This window comes from Sapajus apella, unplaced genomic scaffold, assembly GCF_009761245.1.
Source record: "Sapajus apella isolate SASKATOON/1434 unplaced genomic scaffold, GSC_monkey_1.0 scaffold1, whole genome shotgun sequence".
Classification (NCBI taxonomy): domain Eukaryota; kingdom Metazoa; phylum Chordata; class Mammalia; order Primates; family Cebidae; genus Sapajus; species Sapajus apella.
In genome coordinates, this window is record NW_022436941.1 from 63617766 (window position 1) to 63635633 (window position 17868).

The 17868-nt window shown below is 42.1% G+C and overlaps 1 protein-coding gene across 1 annotated transcript in view; it reads right to left on the reverse strand.

Moving 5' to 3' along the window:
* The window catches only part of IQGAP2 (IQ motif containing GTPase activating protein 2), a 307815-nt gene that overhangs the window by 248776 nt on the left and 41171 nt on the right, over positions 1 to 17868 (reverse strand). Inside the window, exon 2 of the mRNA XM_032277951.1 lies at positions 1255 to 1354. Coding sequence (XP_032133842.1) covers positions 1255 to 1354 — 100 coding nt within the window. The remainder of the gene's footprint in view (positions 1 to 1254; positions 1355 to 17868) is intronic.

A 17868-nucleotide genomic window follows, 5' to 3' on the forward strand; every position in this document is an offset into this window, starting at 1 on the left:
TTAGCATCCTGCAACCCAACTGTAGACTTCACAGACATGTTAATCTTGTTAAATCTTTTAAACATGTTAAATCTTTAAAACTTGGTTTTTAGAGCCTGAAGAAAGTTAGATGACACTATTAAAATATCAAACAACTCTGAGAAACCCCTTGAAAGCAATTTTGACGTCAAATTAGGGCATGTGTCACCGAATGTTCTGCAAAATACTGATTAAAAACCTCATCATTCTAGTTCTGTAGACAGCCATTTATCAGTGATCAGAGATAACACCAGTGACCATTTAACCAAGTATTTATTTCTATATAGCTAAGAGGGCTGGAACATATCTTTGTCCAGGGAACAATACTGTTGCTCTATCACGGCATAAAACATTCAATCAAAATTCATGGTATATGAACTCTGTAGTATTTGCCCCACAAAGGACACAGTTCTCTTGATTCCTGTCATGAAGAAAGTATTTGCACTTAGGACTCTTTATCTTCACTTTCTCCTTGGAGAACCCAACATTTATTTAATGTAAAAAGTCTAAAAGAATCAATGTGATTTTAGAGACAACATATCCTAAGTGGCCACACACCCATGGTTTAAAGAGGAGATTGCTGTCATAAACCTACTTAGGGACTGATGGACTTCAGTCTGAGAGACTACTGTCCTGCTGGGCATTTATCATCATTGGGCTGGGAGTGGGGAAAAGACCCAAGGAAGCTCTGGGGAAAAAGGAAGTTGATTTAAATCATTATTGCTCCTCTACATCCATGCCAGTGAGATGAAGAATTTGAAACAATCTGCAGTTGGCCCACTGATTTCCTGGAAGGCTCTGAGGAAAGGAAAGGAATAGTTGCCTTTCTCCCAGTGCCTCAACCTTGGCAGTGGCATCAACTTTTTCTCAATTCTGCCCAACCATTTGCAAGAAACAGATGCTTCTTCTCCCATTATCCTGCTGCCAACAAGACTGCAGATGAGTTAGAACGATGTAGCATATGCACAGGAGTGTGATGTGCACCCAGCTGTGACTGAGGGGTGGAGCAGAGTGTGGAGGGGTCACCCCTAGCCCACTGGTCTCCTGGCATGGAAGTTTGGTCAAATCTAAATCACAGAGTGCACGCAACAGTCTCCCCCTGGTCATCTGCAACTCTGACAACTCTTTAAAATCACGGACCCATTTCAGGAATCTTCTGGTCATCCAATCCCACACCCTTATTGCAAAGCTTATCTCCAAGAGGTGGTGTACAAACAGAATAAGCCCGGATCTTACCTTTTGGCTTCCTCTAAGTGGCACAGATATTCATAAGCAATGTTCTGCCGCCTCCTCTCATCCATCTCTTCTGCAGAGAGCCTTTCATCGTCCACAATAGCTAGAAATAGAGGATAACAACATGTGATTTACAAGAGCAGTCTTCATTAAACACCCGAGACAATCAACCAGAAAAAAACTCACATGCAGCTGAACATTTAACATTCAGAAAAGGAGTACTGAAACACCAGGCAAAGAGAGAGATTGCCTTTGGATTTTGCAATGTTATTTCTTTTCCTTTATTTTTATTTTTTTGAGACAGGAACTGGCACTGTCACCCAGGCTGGAGTGCAGTGGTGAAATTATGGCTTACTGCAACTTCAACCTCCTGGGCTCAAGCAATCCTCCCACCTCAGCCTCCTGAGCAGCTGGAACTATAGGCACACACCACCACACTTGGCTAGTTTTTTGTATTTTTACAATATTATTTCTAACAAGTGAATCAAGGCTGGGAGCAGTGACTCACACCTGTAACCCCAGCACTTAGGGAGGCTGAGGTGGGTGGATCACTTGAAGTCAGGAGTTTGAGACCAGCCTGGCCAACGTGGCAAACCCCCCATCTCTACTAAAAATACAATTAGCTGGGCATGGTGGCAGGTACCTATAATCCCAGCTACTTGGGAGGCTGAGGCAGAAGAATAAGGAGAATTGGTTGAATCTGGGAGGTGGAGGTTGTAGTGAGCCAATATTAAGCCACTGCACTCCAGCTTGGGCAATAGAGTTAGAATCAGTCTCAGGAAAAAAGAAAAAAAACAAAAACAAAAACAAGCAGTGTGCAAAGGGGCAGGAGCTTCCATACATGTCCTCATCCTCGTTCCCATGCCCCTTCGTACCACTGTGGCTCCATTCCTTGAACATGGAGACCTCACCCCACAACACTGATACCAATGGATGTCAGCAAAGATTGGCACCTGTCAAAAGTATTTTCTGTCGCCAGACTGGAGTGCAGTAGCCTGATCTCGGCTCACTGAAACCTCTGCCTCCCGGGTCAAACAATTCTCCTGCCTCAGCCTCCCAAGTAGCTAGAACTACAGGTGCACACCACTACACCCAGCTAATTTTTGTATTTTTAGTAGAGACAGGGTTTCACCATGTTAGCCAGGATGGGCTTGATCTCTTGACCTTGTGATCTGCCCACCTCGGCTTCCCAAAGTGCTGGGATTACAGGCGTGAGCCACCGCGCCCGGCCAGCATTTTCTTTTTCTTTAATAAACTCAGTCCAATCTAAACTTTAAAAATGAGCCCTCACATTTCAGAAAAGTACAGAAGCTGTCAATCTTCCTCTGCACCTCCACTGCGAGAGTCCGGGTCTTACTGTCTCTCCTACAAACTCTCGGAACAGGTCCAGTCCCTCAGCCACTACTCCCTCCTTCACTCATTCTCCCCTCGGCCAACAGAAGCATCTTCCTTATTACTCCCCCTCTCAAAACTTTTGATGGCTCCCCCATTTCCTATAGAACAAGGTTCTAGAACACTTTGCCTCTTCCCCCATCCAGGAAGCCCACACTTGAGCCACCACTTCCAGGCAGCACTGTGTTCCAGGACCATGCCACTTCCTCCAGCACTGAGTGCTTCTGCTTCACCCTTCTCTCTGCCTGGAAAGCCATTCTCCCACCTTCTGCACCTTTCACATCCTCTCAAGGAAAATTCCATGTATCTCTACATCTAAATCCATTGGCTCTCCTTGGCACTTTAGTTCACATTTTTATTACATCCCTCATCAGAAAATCCCCCACTATAAATCAGTATGCCTGTCTCTGCAAACTAGGGGATCCTTAGAGGAAGGTTTTGATCATCTTCACATCTCCCTTGAATTTGTCATGGCTCCTTGCACACAGCACTCTATGTGTACAGAAAAATTATCTTCCAGGGAATCCTTACTAAGTGAGCTCATCATTACTGCACAATGAATAGACTTTAAAAATTATAATTTTTAGGCCAGGCGTGGTGGCTCACCCCTGTAATTCTCAGCACTTTGGGAGGCTGAAGCAGACAGATCACTTGAGTCAGGAGTTCAAGTCCAGCCTGGCCAATGTGGCGAAATCCCATCTTTACTAAAAATACAAAAATTAGCCAGGTGTGGTGGTGCCCACCTGTAATCCCAGCTACTCAGGAGGGTCAGGCAGAGAATTGCTTCAACCCAGGAGGCAGAGGTTGCAGTGAGCTGAGATAGCACCACTGCACTCCAGCCTAGGTGACAGTATGAGACTCTGTCTCAGAAAAAATCATAATTTTATTTTCCTGTGTTTTCATAAATGATACCTGCCATGCTCACATACCATCACCTAATCCTCCATCTCTACTGTTCTGAACAGTTAATCCCCAAGATACCCCATGATTTCCAGCTTCTCTTTTTAATTTCAGGTTAAAGACTGTTTCCCATTTCTGACAAGATATCTTCATTTTCTAGTATTTCAGAAACACTAAGGCTTGGATTCAAAATAAAACTTCTAGTGGGAGCCCATGTGCTTGTCACACCATCCCCAACTTCAAAGAGTGGGTGCTGGGGTATATTCAAAAGGCAGTGCTCTCCCCATCTTCCTTAGGCTGCTGCATACCTTCCAGCCTCAACCAACCCCCCAGCAGGAGACAGAAGCCCCAGCAGAACCCAGTCCCTCAGCCTCTGCCCACAACTGTCTCCACAAAGCATGTAAGATTCTATCAGCCTGCTGAGGGGCTCCCAAACTCTGCTATCACCCTGTCCAAATAAGAGATTTTACTTAATGTGTGAATTAAAACACACAACCACAAAGGCTTAAATTGCAGCTGCAAAATATTGACCCCATCTAGTGGGATACTATCTGTCTTCCAGGCCTGACCCAGTGGGCCCTTTTCTTCCCAGTCTTCCTGATTGTCTCAGCTCAGAATGCCCTCCATCCTGCCTTGGTTAACAGTAAACTCCTAGAAGACATATTTGTGCCCTCATGGTGCCCAGCACACCTCACTGCACAGGCTGCATGCTCTGTAAAAATATATGATGAACAAATAAAATCTCTTATCAGGAAATGCTAATAAAAGGGCTCCAAAATATCTCTGTGGGTAATTTTATTTGATTATTTACACCCATGAAGAGTATGATCATTAACAGAGCAAAGATAGCACCATTCCGTGGACTTCACTCAACTACTGTCCAATTCTTAGGTTCTATGTGCCACACGTGCGTCAAAGCACCAGACACAGGGTACTAAGTATAAAACATGTGTGCCCTCATGGGACTTGCCTTCTGACCCTCTGTGTGCCTGGCCCACTGCCTTTCTAACTTGACACACTTCGGCCTCACCTTCTTTGAGTGAGAGAGAACACCTTTCATAATCTACTGTCAAACTGTAAGTCTAGGAAAGTTAAGAGTTTGAGAAAATCTTAACAACAAAAGCAGATCCTTCTGGGCCACAGAGACTGCCTGCAAATATTTCCTCGTTACTCACTATTTACAAAATGGTGGCTTCTGATAAGAACCACTGGCATGGATAATAACACTGCCATTTAAAGATCCATCATGGAGCTAATAAAATAATTCACTTAAGACGTGGCTTTACTGCCTATAAAGGGCGCTTCCAAATGTTACTGTGTGGTTCTGCGGTTCTCATGATCACCCTGAAAGATAGGCATTATCTCTTTCCTATAAATGAGGAAACCAAAGTCAAGCAAGGGAAAGGGACTGCCCATGGTTATTTGCTGGGTCAATGGCAAAGCCAGGGCTGGAACTAAGGTCTGTCAACATCGCAGCCCTTATTCTTGACGCAGTACCTCCTGCTGCTAAATCTAAGTGAGCTCAGGAAGGGACTTGTCACTGGCAAGCCCAAGAAGCAGGCCATTTAAGTGGCTTCAAAATTCTTTTTGTTTTAAAGTAACTTGATTAACTGTAACCTCCACAGTTCATCTTCACTTGCTGCCCTGAACCACCAAAAACATGAGGACGTTGTGAAGAACACAGCTTCCTGATGTATTAGCAACTCACAAAATACTACTTGTGGCATCAGATGACAGTTCAAAGCAATTGCATTCTATGGAAATTACACAATAAAGCTTAGTCACAGATTCAAGAAGCAGAATGAAAGCAAGCTGTTAGAGAGTATTTTGAAAGAGAAGTGGAAGTTAGAGATGAAAGAGTCCTTTAGGAGTCCATTTCCCAAACAATACCTACAAAATCCAATGTAAAAACAGCCCAAAATCTACCTCATTCAATAAAGAGTTGACAGGGTCACTATTTAATTTCTCCTATTCTCTTCCTATTACCTTCACACAGAGACACCAAGGCCGCCATCCCCTTCGTATTAAAATTCATTCATTTGTTCAGCAAATATTTGACTGGCTGTTTGGTGCCAGTCTGTTCTGGAGATGGAACACAGAGTGACAAATATGACTCAAAAGTCTCTCAAAGTTTTTATTAGAGTTAAAAGATTGAAAGTTTAGCATAATTACAAGACGCTTAGATTTGAGGGATATATTGAAAGAAAGGTTGACAAGAGTCCCCAAAACCAGGACTTGGAATCTGTTCTACAATGGGTATTATTTAGGGTATTTCTCTTCAAGGAAAAGCAGAAAACCAGGAATTATCAATTCATAGAAATATGCCCGGTTGGAGTAGCTCACACCCATAATCCTAGCACTTTCAGAGGCCAAGGTGGGTGGATCCCTTAAGCTGGAGTTTGAGACCAGCATGGGCAACATGGTGAAAACCTGTCTCTATAAAAAACACAAAAAATTGGCTGGGTGTGGTGGTGCAAGCCTATAGTCCCAACTACTCAGAAGGCTGAGGCAGGAGAATCACCTGAGCCCATGAAGTGAAGGCTGCAACAAACTGTGATTGTGCCACTGTATCCCAGCCTGGGTAACAAAGCAAGACCCTGAAGAAAGAGAGAAAGAGAGAAGGAGACAAGGAGAGAAGGAGAGAAGGAGAGAGAGAGAGAGAGAGAGAAAGGAAGTTAGTTTTAAAAATTTAACCTTTATTCATTTTCAGTAGAGACAAAGTCTCACTATGTTACCCACGCTGGTCTTGAACCTACCCCTGAGCTCAAACAGTCTTCCAGCTTAAGCTTCCCAAAGTGCTGGGATTACAAGAGTGAGTCACGGTGCCCAGCCTAGCATTTTATATATACATTGTTATTCTGTGTGGCTCAAAATTTCTACAAGGAATCTTAGTATCATTGAGTATATAATTCATTTCAATTGTTCATTGAACCATCTTCTGAAAGTTGGGAACTGCTTTTGTCTGGAAGAAAATACCTAACAGGGTATCTGCTCCCTCTCACAACTTAAAGAATAGTTACCAGAGATGGCATTATACATCGAAGAACACACTAGAAGGAAGAGAACTGATTCCAAGACACAAACACTGGAGTGGGAATGGGAGAATGGAATACAAAGATGAAAGAACCTGAAGTCCAAGATTTCAAGTAAGCTGATACACTCTGTAAATTTGACCCATGATATATTCCTGCTTCATACCAGCTTCCAGAAGTATTTCACAGCTGCTTAATCTTAAGCTTTAAAGGACCACATAATCAAATTTCTCTTTTTCTTTTGAAAAATAGGCAAACTCAAGGCTGAAGTTGTTAGTAACCCGATATGTATTCACAGGCACTATAAAGAATCTGAAACGATGAGAGAGACCGCCACCCTCATGTTAAAAACATGGCTTCATCAAGTCACTAAAATTATAAGACACTGAGCACAGGCCCTCGAGTCTCATCTATTTCTACATTCCTACCAAGGGCAAAGGAAATAGTAGGTGCTCAGTAAAGACTGCTGCTGAATGGTGTGCTCAACTTTGTGCTTCAAGGCAGAGATGCTGTGTCCTTCCAAGTTTAGTCCTGCAGTGTCCACTGCTCTCATAACAGTCACACAAGATACTAAGCACAGGGAGACTTTATTGAAAGCCTGCCTTCCACATCCTCCCTGGAACTTTTCCCCCATGACACATTGCTAAGAACCTTCCAAAGTCATAAGTCAACACACAACCTTAGAGGATATTCAGGTTAGACAAAGCTGTAAGCGAATATGACCACCTACCATAATAACACAAAGCCCCAAATCTTCAAGTTTAGCATTAGAAGAATTTCCCAGGTGGAAAAATAAGGGTAACCAACACTGACGAATTAGAGTTCCTGATTGGCTGCCAATCCCGTTTGTTGCAGTGAGGTCACTGGGGCCCGGAATAGTTAAGAAGCTTGTCATAATTATACAGGAAAATGGAGAGATAGTTTAGGCTTTATGAAAATAATTTATCCTTTTCTGCAAATATGCTTTCAATGTGCATGGCATCAGTATCTACACAAGAAAGAGGGTTCCTGAATCCCACTTTCATACAAAAGTCCCCACACTTTTTTCATACTTGTTGTAAACATCTACTTAACACGTGTTGGTATTTTTGTTTGTTCATTTTTGGTTTGTTTTTTTTTTTTTTTGAGATAAGCTTTTTTGTTTGTTTGTTTGTTTTTTTTTTTTTTTTTTTTTGAGATGGAGTCTTCTTCTTGTTGCCCAGGCTGGAATGCAGTAGCCGTGATATTGGCTCACTGCAACCTCTGCCTCCTGGGTTCAAGTGATTCTCGTGACTCAGTCTCTCAAGTAGCTGGGACTACAGGTGTGTGCCACCATGCCAGGCTATTTATTTTTTTAAATTTTATTTTTAGTTGAGACAGGGTTTCACCATGTTGGTCAAGCTGGTTTTAAATTCCTGATCTCAGGTGATCTGTCCACCTCAGCTTCCCTAAGTGCTGGGATTACAGGGATGAACCACTGTTCCTAGCCTCTTCATTTGTTTTTAAACCAAGCCTGGCTCTCCAAACCCAGCACATCTTTTCAGAATAGATGAGTTATTTATAAATCTCACACAAGACAAAAATTCATTTGGTCTGCTGTATAAATATGAACAGGAATATCTAATTTCTTTTTTCATAATCTAGAAACGCAAAGCAGCCCACGGAGATGTTAACACCCATACACAGAGGGCTGGCCTGCAGACTAGGTTTGTGGGTGGGGTATATCTGGAACTCTGCTTAATTTGGAAGAACTATAGGCAATGATTCCTAGATTTGGGATTTTTTGGACAATTATAATTTCAAGACACATTTTGGAAACCAAATCACCTCTTAACTATTACCAAGTAGGCACAGAGAAAATTCCACTTGCCCGCTGCCTGCTCCTATACACCGTCCTCCCATCCCCATACAGATCTCAGTAAGAAAGAATGAAGTGTCAAGTTTCCAAGGCCAATTTCAAAAATTTAACTCCAACATCAGAAGGTAATTTTTTTTTTTTGGCAGAGTCTCACAGTTGCCCAGTCTGTAGTGTAGTGGTGCGATCTTGGCTCACTGCAAACTCCGCCTCCTGGGTTTAAGCAATTCTCCTGCCTCAGCCTCCCAAGTAGTTGGGACTACAGGTGCATGCCACCATGCCTGGCTAATTTTTTGTATTTTTAGTAGAGACAGAATTTTACTGTGTCAGCCAGGATGGAACAGAAGGTAATTTAAAAATCTTTAGTTTGGATAAGCTTCTACTGTATTTAAAAGAGGGAAAGAAGCCCAACTCCCTATGACTTGGTATGAACCTTTTATGCTTAAACTGTTGGTCAGGGAAAAATGTCCCAAGTTATTCAGAACCAATCCTTAAGTAATTCTCCCTATTGGCTATAGATAATGAATAGTTTAAAAACCCAGATACTTACGTAAACTTTAATACATATCCCATAGGAATAATAATATTTTACAACAGTTAAGCAGACTTACCAGGTCATATAACAGGAGCCCTCTAGTCTGTTCCCCAGGAGTAGCAAGTCACTGCTAACACCATGTCCCTATCCTCACAAAAACTGCCCTGAATAGTAAAGTATCAGAGGGTATTCCTACAAAGCTGGAGGATTTAGAAGACAAGAGAACAGTGAGCCTCGGCCTAATTTTCCCTTGACTATTAGGAAAAAAAGAAAATAGATCATACATGATGCAATGGTACATGCAAGAAAACAACATCACCTTTTGGTTACAAGTGGGTTTTTTTTTTCAGTATGTTATACTGTACATGTCTTATTTATCTAATCAATGTAAACTCTTTATGATGTGTTCATAAAAAAACAACAGACAGAGGCTGAGGCAGGTGGATCACCTGAGGTCAGGATTTCAAGGCCAGCCTGGCCAAAATGGTGAAACCCTGTCTCTACTAAAAATACAAAAATTAGCCAGGTGCAGTGGCGTGTACTTGTAATCCCAGCTACTCGGGAGGCTGAGGCTGGAGAATCGCTTGAACCTGGAAGGCGGAGGTTGTGATGAGCCAAGATTGCACCACGGCACTCCAGCCTAGGTGACAAATTGAGACTGCATCTCAAAAAATAAAAGGAAAAGAAAAAACAAAAATAGGCCAGGCACGGTGACTCAGCCCGTAATTTCAGCATTTTGGGAGGCCAAGGAGGGCAGATCACTTGAGATTATGAGTCCGAGACCAGTCTGGTCAACATGGTAAAACCCTGTCTCTACTAAAAAATACAAAAATTAGCTGGGCATGGTGGTACATGCCTGCAATACCAGCTGCTGAGGAGGCTGAAGCACAAGAATTGCTTGGACCTGGGAGGAGGAGGTTGCAGTGAGCCGAGATTGCACCACTGCACTCCAGCCTAGGCAACAGAGCAAGGTCCTGTCTCAAAAATATATAATAGTTTTTAAATCATACTTCTTAAATTATTTAATAATTAAGTTATAATAGCCAGTTGTTAAGCAAGTTATAAAATGATAACAGATATATATAATAATGTTATCAGCTAGTTCTTCAAGGATGATTATAAGAAATTTTCCCCATCTCAGTGGTTTTAGTGTCTCTCCCCTATATAATTTGCAAATTAAATGTATTTGAAGCTACATAAAATTGAAAAAAGCACCACAATTTTAGTTTTGCATACATAAACATATTCAACATACACGTGTGTACTCTTATAGTAATTATGTAATATGTTACATACATAGGATTAAGAGGAAAAAAACTGGAAAGAAATACCACAATGTTAAAAGAATGTTTCTAGAAGGACAACTCTAGCATTGTCTTTTTTTTTTTCAATTCTTATATATTTTTCAAATACTCTATACCATTGACCTGTATTACTTTACTATATCAGAAATAATAATAGATTAAATTTGTTTTTTTCTTTTTTGAGACAGTATCACTCTGCTGTCCAGGTTGGAATGCAGTGGCATGATCTTGACTCACTGCAATGTCCACCTCCCGAGTTCAAGCGATTCTCATGCCTCAGCCTCCACAGTAGGGGGTACAGTAGCTGAGATTACAGGCACATACCACCATGTCCAGCTAATTTTTTTATATTTTTAGTAGAGACAGCGTTTCATTTTGTTGGTCAAGTTGGTTTCAAACTCCTGGTCTCAAGTGATATCTACCTGCCTTGGCCTCCCAAAGTGCTGAGATTACAGGCAGAAGCCACTGTGTCCGGCCTAAATTTGTTTTAATGTTCAGTTACAGAAAATAAATATGAGAAATAAGCATTAATGCCAGGCCGACTGCAAAGAATGACTTTCAGACATCTAACTGATCTATTTGAACTTCTAGAAAAGGACCATGGTCATTCAAAATGTACAATGACTATTTAGTCAGTTTCACCATTTTTGACAATCACAAAAGTTCAAAGGCAGCAGAGAGGAAGTGATCAGATGACTAATGCCATGATAGTTTATTACAAGGCCCAACGGCCTAAAGAGATAGCTTGGATGTGACAGTCTTATAGGAGAAAACAGGTAGGGCAAGAAGTGAGTGAAAGAGAATGAATGGAGGGAACCTAACCTGGAGAGTGACAAGAAGGCTGCAGCAAGCCTGTGTGATATGAAACCTTTCAAATCTAAATAAGAAGAAGAAATAATGATGCTTTGCATGGGCAGGACTGGCAAAAGAAAAGAACAAGTTGAAGAGGAGCACGGTACGGGAGAAGAAAAAGGAAGCCAACAAGCAGCAGTCAGCTGATTTTGTGACTTCCGATGGTGGAGGTGGAAACAGGACATGGCTTGGCACCAGAAAGTCACCCCAGTGTGCCAGTTTACATAAAGACAAGCTTGTACAACTAACAGGACAAAACATAAAGGCATCTCACTGTTCTAGGGATATACGAAGGAGGTGACTTTAAATCAAAACTTGTATTTGGAAGAGAAGTTTAATATAACAGACTCAATTAGAAGGCTATGATGTTGAACAGATGGGTGTTATTAATGCAAGTATATGCTGTTGGTTAGTGAGTGGGAATTAACCATGATTCAGGACAATTTAAAAAATGTTGCCAAAAACTCAGCTCTCAAGTGGATCATACTATGCAAATGGGGATATGTTGACAATACAGTCACGGATCAAGGATATATTTCAATGTGATGAGATTCTGGGCTAAAGTCACCTAGGCTAGTTCTCATTTGCAAGAAGCTTCTCTGGTTTAAGTAGGACATGAAAATCAGCGTGGGTCCGCACATTTAGTGTCTGTAAGGAGACCCCAGACTCGTGAGAAATCATAAACACTTCATATGGTGCCACCATCAAGCAGCAAGACTTGAACCAAACATGCTGAGCTCTTCAGTTTCATAGAAGTCATACATATTTATAAAGTACTACCACATAAATTCTCTCATATGAGTAAAACAGCTCTCAGCTAGATGGGACAAGTATTATTACCTCCACTTAACTAGACTCAAATGGGGTAAGTGCTTTACTCAAAGTCCTACAGCTAACATATTGCTCTACAGAGTTGGTGTGTATTTAAAACTATGCTTGGTTTTTGTTTAGTTTTCACTGACCTTTATGTTTTGGAGGTACCCTATTATATTAGTGCAAACATTTTTATTCTTTTAGGTCAACAGCACAGGGAGCAGTAGGAGGAAATGGAATGGCTGATGTGGGAAGGGTGTTGGGTTGGCAAGAGTGGGTGAGGCTCACATCAAGTTTGCAGGCTGAAGAGAATGTATACAACCCATGATTTTGTAAACTACTTAGTAAGTGTATAAAATACACAGAGAACAGCTCTCTCATGGGAAAGAATTTACCCCAGTAGGGCAACAAAGCTGCAAACATTTTGGTTTTGGCTTGTTGTGGTGTGCTTTTTGTTCTAACACACAGTACCACTACTCTCATAAAGTACATGGTCCCAAGTTTAGAAACGGATCTTCTCGTAAACATACAACAGAAATGAAGGTTTTCAGATACTATGCTTCTTTAGCCCAGAGCTGAAATAACTTTATACAAGAGCCAGAACAGCAACTATCTTAAATATAATTCATGCTGTTCTGCTTCAAGTTTAAATAACTGATCTCCTTCAGGCACTGAATTCTTGGCTGTGAAGTGGACCATGGTGCTGTATGTAAATTCCCTCATGCCACATGTCAGCTGCAGACCAGAGGAAATAGCCAAATCTTCTCTGTGTATCAGTCATTAGAATACAATTTCAAAATTAAGTCATGAATGTCCTGCCAGCATTTGCGCAGAAGTGTCCACAATTATGAAGCCAGGCAAGGATGGAAAATTAGTCCACTAGGTGCAAAGTGCTGGCAGAGAATTATGGAGATGCAGAATCCTAAAATGCATTCCAAGTGCCTTATAATTAAAGCCAATAAATACAACAACAGAATGTGTTTCTTTTGGTATGTGGCGAAGTCTTTAATGTCTAAATAGTTGCAGAGCACTTCATGGGTAGAGAGAAGGGATAGAGTGGTAGAAGGACTCTGTACCTCAGTTTACAATCTAACGGGAGAAGACACATTTAACACATTTGGAGAAAAGTTACGAAGCTCCTTTGGAAAAAATATAAACTAATTAAAGTAGAAAGAACAGAAAAGCTAAGGGAGAGAAAAGACATTGTTCAGTGATGGGATCAATCAGAGCCAGTAGATGAAGAGAGTTTGAAGTCAGGTTTGAAGGAGAGGAGAGAAAGGAAGCTGGTTGGGAAAACACATCTGGAGAAGCGAAGACAAGAATAGAGAAATCGTACAAACACCTCAAGATGCGCTTCTGTCCAATTCCTCACACAACTAAGAGGGTCATTCCTCTCCACCCTCCCAAGTCTTTGATTTCTTGAGAATAGCTGAAGGGAGACCCTCAGGTCATTTTACAGCTGTTTCTAAGCCGGGTAAATGAGAGGAGTACAGGTTGTGAAATGACAGTGAGAAGGCCAGGTGACAGCTCAAAATCAAGGAGGTGGGCAGATGTTCATTCTACTGATAGAAGTTCTTTCCAGGCAGCCAACCTAGAGCACCTAATAATACACCTACCTGCAAGAGAATCACGTACAGTTCGCTGGGCATCACTGATGATATTATAAGTCACTGATGATATTATAATAATTACTATTAAATACTCAAGCCAAGTTCATTTTGCCAGTTGACTAGTATTCACAGTCCACATAGATTTGCTTTTTCTTGCAACATGTTTAGAGATGAACCCCATAAAAATGGGGGTGGAGATTAAAGATAACAGCTCTGGTCTGCTCTTCAAAATTCTTGCTTCCCCGCTTCCTCTCCTAGTGCTCCATCCACTGCCACCCGATGCTTCCACTTATGGAGAGCCTTGAGCAGCACACCAGATGGGTTTCTGCCCTTGAAAGTAAAGTCCCCTGGAGCAGTCTTCAGCTACTCCAGAACCTTCCCCAAGCCAGCCTTGCTTCCATCTTGATATCAGGCCTGGAGGAGTTACAGTTATCTAGGGGGAGACAAGGGGCAGAGAGAACAGCTCGAGCAATAAAAGAAGGCTGTGAATTCCAGCGTGTAGAGACCTTGCTACGTGAATAAGTAAGGATAGGAGGCCAGGTGAAGCACTAACAGAAGCAGCTGGTGAGGCTTCTTCTACTTATCCACCCTTCCACAGCCACAGACCAAGCCAGCGCCAGTCCCTCTTCATTGCACAGCCTTTAACCCACGACAATCCTACGACACTGGTACTATTCTCACTTTACAGAGTGGAAACAGAGGCTTGAGACAGCCCAACCATTTGTCCAAGATCACAGATGACACGTGGTGAGCACAGCTGTGCAGCAATGTGACTCTTCCTGGCCCACTACCTTTAGGAGATGCAAACCAGCCTGAGTTCTCTCTGGATCTCCATACACCCCCAGGCTTCCCAAATTGTGCAACAGTAAGCTTTTTCATAGAAAAATAACCCTAAATGTAGAAAAGAGGAAACACATGGAATGAACGAGGAGTGAAAAGGAATAGTTGAGGGGCACAGCTCAAAGCCCAATTAGCATAAAGTATCATGTCTGTCTCACCCTTTCAAAAAAATCAATTTTTCATTTTAATCCACAATTTATCTGTGTTTCAGTATTTAAAACAGAAAGGGGTCCCAGCCCCAAATTTAGTAAAATGGGCATTTCGAGAAGATGTGCCATGTGTGCCCCGCGAGCTGCATAAGTCTGCATACCAGCGGCTCCTGGTTTAACAGCGCAGTGGTCTCAGGCCATGTAAGTGACTTCACGTTTAACCAACCGGGCACCGACCCCAGCTTAGCTCACACTTGGCCAAACATGCACAGGCAGCTTAGGGAACCCAGCTGGAAGGCATCATTCCTGGGAAGCATCTTATTCAAGGCACTTGACCCACTGGTTCCAGGAGCTCTCGATGGGCCTGGCTATGCCCATGTTACTACCAATCTCTACGATCTGCATAGCCTTCTGGAAACTGCTTGAAAAACAGACATGACCTTCTGAATGCATTGGCGCCCCTGGCACCCACTGAAACTTGTGTTCACAAAGTAGTGAAACACGTCAAGAGGCAAAAACACAGGCCAGAGAGGAACCAGAACTTTCTCATTCCATCTGCTTTTTTCCCCACGGATGGGCTACTTTTATGCTGGATATGCTAAGTCTGTTCGTACAAGTTTTACAATACACTTGGAGGGTAGGATCATTCTAATTTGGCTAACTGAGCCAACTCATTCTTTACACACTGCAGCACGTAAACCAAAAAACCGTTTGGTTCTAAATAAATTCTTGTCATGAGCTTATTACCTATGACTTGCCTTTCTCCTTAAAAAGTGGAGTGCAATGGATGGGGGTGGGAGTGTTAAATTAAGGAGAGGTCAGATGAAACACAGAAAGAGGGTTCTAGAAACACAGAAGGAGAGCTTTGCTGGTAAACATTGATTAGCATCTGATTAACCAGAAGATTTCCCAAATCTTCCCTCATCAAAATATTTTACTCATTCCTCTTTAAAAAGACTAAGGCAGTTGGGCGCGGTGGCTCACACCTATAATCCCAGCACTTTGGGAGGCAGAGATGGGTGGATCACCTGAGTTCAGGAGTTCAAGACCAGCCTGGCCAACATGGTAAAATCCTCTCTCTATTGAAAATACAAAAAAAAATAGCCGAGTGTGGTGGCAGGCACCTGTAATCCCAGCTACTCAGGAGGCTGAGACAGGAGAATCAGTTGAACCCAGGAGGTGGAAGTTGCAGTGAGCTGATATCATGCCATTGCACTCCAGCTTGGGCAACAGCGCGAGACTCTGTCTCAAAGAAAAAACTAAGGCAACAACTTAACAACACTGGATATCTGACTATTAGTTAATACATTCCTTCAATATTTTTACATATAAAAATGCTTACATATTGAGCTTCTCAAGAATAGGTGAAGAGTATATTCCTACCAGCAATACACACAGGTTTCATTTTTTCCCACATGTGCATCAAACAAGTGGTGGTGCAGATGTGGGAAAAAGTGAACCCTGTGTGTACTGCTCGTAGGAATATAAACTGGCACCGCTCCTGCGGAAAGCAGTATGGCAATTCCTTAAAAAGTTAAGACATAATATTACCATATGATCCAACAATCCCACTTCTGGGTATACACCCCAAATAAGCAAAAGCTTGGACAGCAGCAGATATTTGTACCTAAGCTCATAGCAGCACTATTCACAACAGCCAAAAGGAAACAGTAACCCAAGCGTCCACAAACAAATAGATAAGCAAGGTGTGGTATATACATACAATGAAATATGATTCATCCTTAAAAAGGAAGGAAATATGGACACATGCTACAGCATGGATAAGCCTTGAGGACATTACTGTAAGTGAAATAAGCTGGTCACAAAAAGAAACATGTATGAGTCCACCTATATGAGGTACTGAGAGTAGTCAAATTCATAGTGACAAAAAGTAGAATAGAGGTTACCAGGGGTTGCTGGGGAGGAGAGAACAGAGCATTCATGTTGGCTGCACAACAATGTAAAGGTACTTCATGCCACAGAGCCGTACACTTAAAAATGGTTAAAACGGGCTGGGCCCAGTGGCTCACACCTATAATCCCAGCACTTTGGGAGGCTGAGGCAGACGGATCACCTGAAGTTAGGAGTTTGAGACCAGCCTGGCCAACATGGTGAGAACCCATTTCTACCAAAAATACAAAAATTAGCTGGATGTGGTGTCGGGCATGTGTAACTCCTACTCAGGAGGCCAAGGCGGCATAATCGCTTGAACCCAGGAGGTGGAGTTTGCAGGGAGCCGACACCATGCCATTGCACTCCAGCCTGGACAACAAGAGTAAAACTCCACCTCAAAAAAAAAAAAAGGTTAAAAACAGCCAATTTTATGTAGATTTTGCTACAATTTAAAAATGTTTGTATGGCACTTTCCATATGCCAGGTGCTACACTCAATTCTTTGCAAGTATTAACTCACTGAATCTTCACAACAGCCCTATGAGGCACGTTCTATTGTCATCTTCATATTATCCTTGTCCAGAGTCACTTAGCTGGCAAGTGGCCAGGGCAGACACACAAATGCTGGCATCCAGCTTCATCACCTCTCCCTAACCTCTCTGTCCTGCTGCTTTTCCATGAGTGAGACAGCCCCACCTGTGGGATTGGCCAATTATTTCAAATGGAAACAGAATAACTGATGTTATTGCTCACACGCCATTGGGAGACTCCTAAAGACACCAGGCCACGGGGATGTATTGAGGAATATTCAAAGGGCTCACCACATACAGACATCTTGTACCAAATCGAGCCTCTTTAACCAATGTCACAGAACCAAAGAGTTTCAAATTAGAATGGTATCTCTCTGGTGCAATACTCTTTAAGACAGCACTACTGCTAAACTACCCCAGAGAGGATACAAGTTTGCTTTCTTATATTTTATATATTCACGTTTTCTTTTATTTCCAAAAAGTTCTTAAGCCCATAGTCTATGAAAGAACCCAATCCCAAGAGGCCATGGGATGAAGGTTCTAGATCTGGCAGGAACCACCTTGACCAAGTCATTTATCTTTTCTGGATCTTAGTTCTTTGACTGCCACGATAATTTTCCATCTACTTTCTCTTAAACAGTATTAGTGGCTAAAGATGAGGTTAATGTATAGGGAAATACTTTCAAAAAGTTAAAATGCTGCTTCCATAACACCAAGCACTTAGAAAGTTGTTAAAATAATAATAATAATAACAATCTTGGCTGGGCACAGTGGCTCATGCCTGTAATCCCAGCACTTTGGGAGGCCAAGGCTGGCAGATCACCTAAGGTCAGGAGTTTGAGACCAGCCTTTCCAATATAGTGAATCCCTGTCTCTACTAAAAATACAAAAATAGGCCAAGTGTGGTGGTGGGCACTTGTCATCCCAAATACTT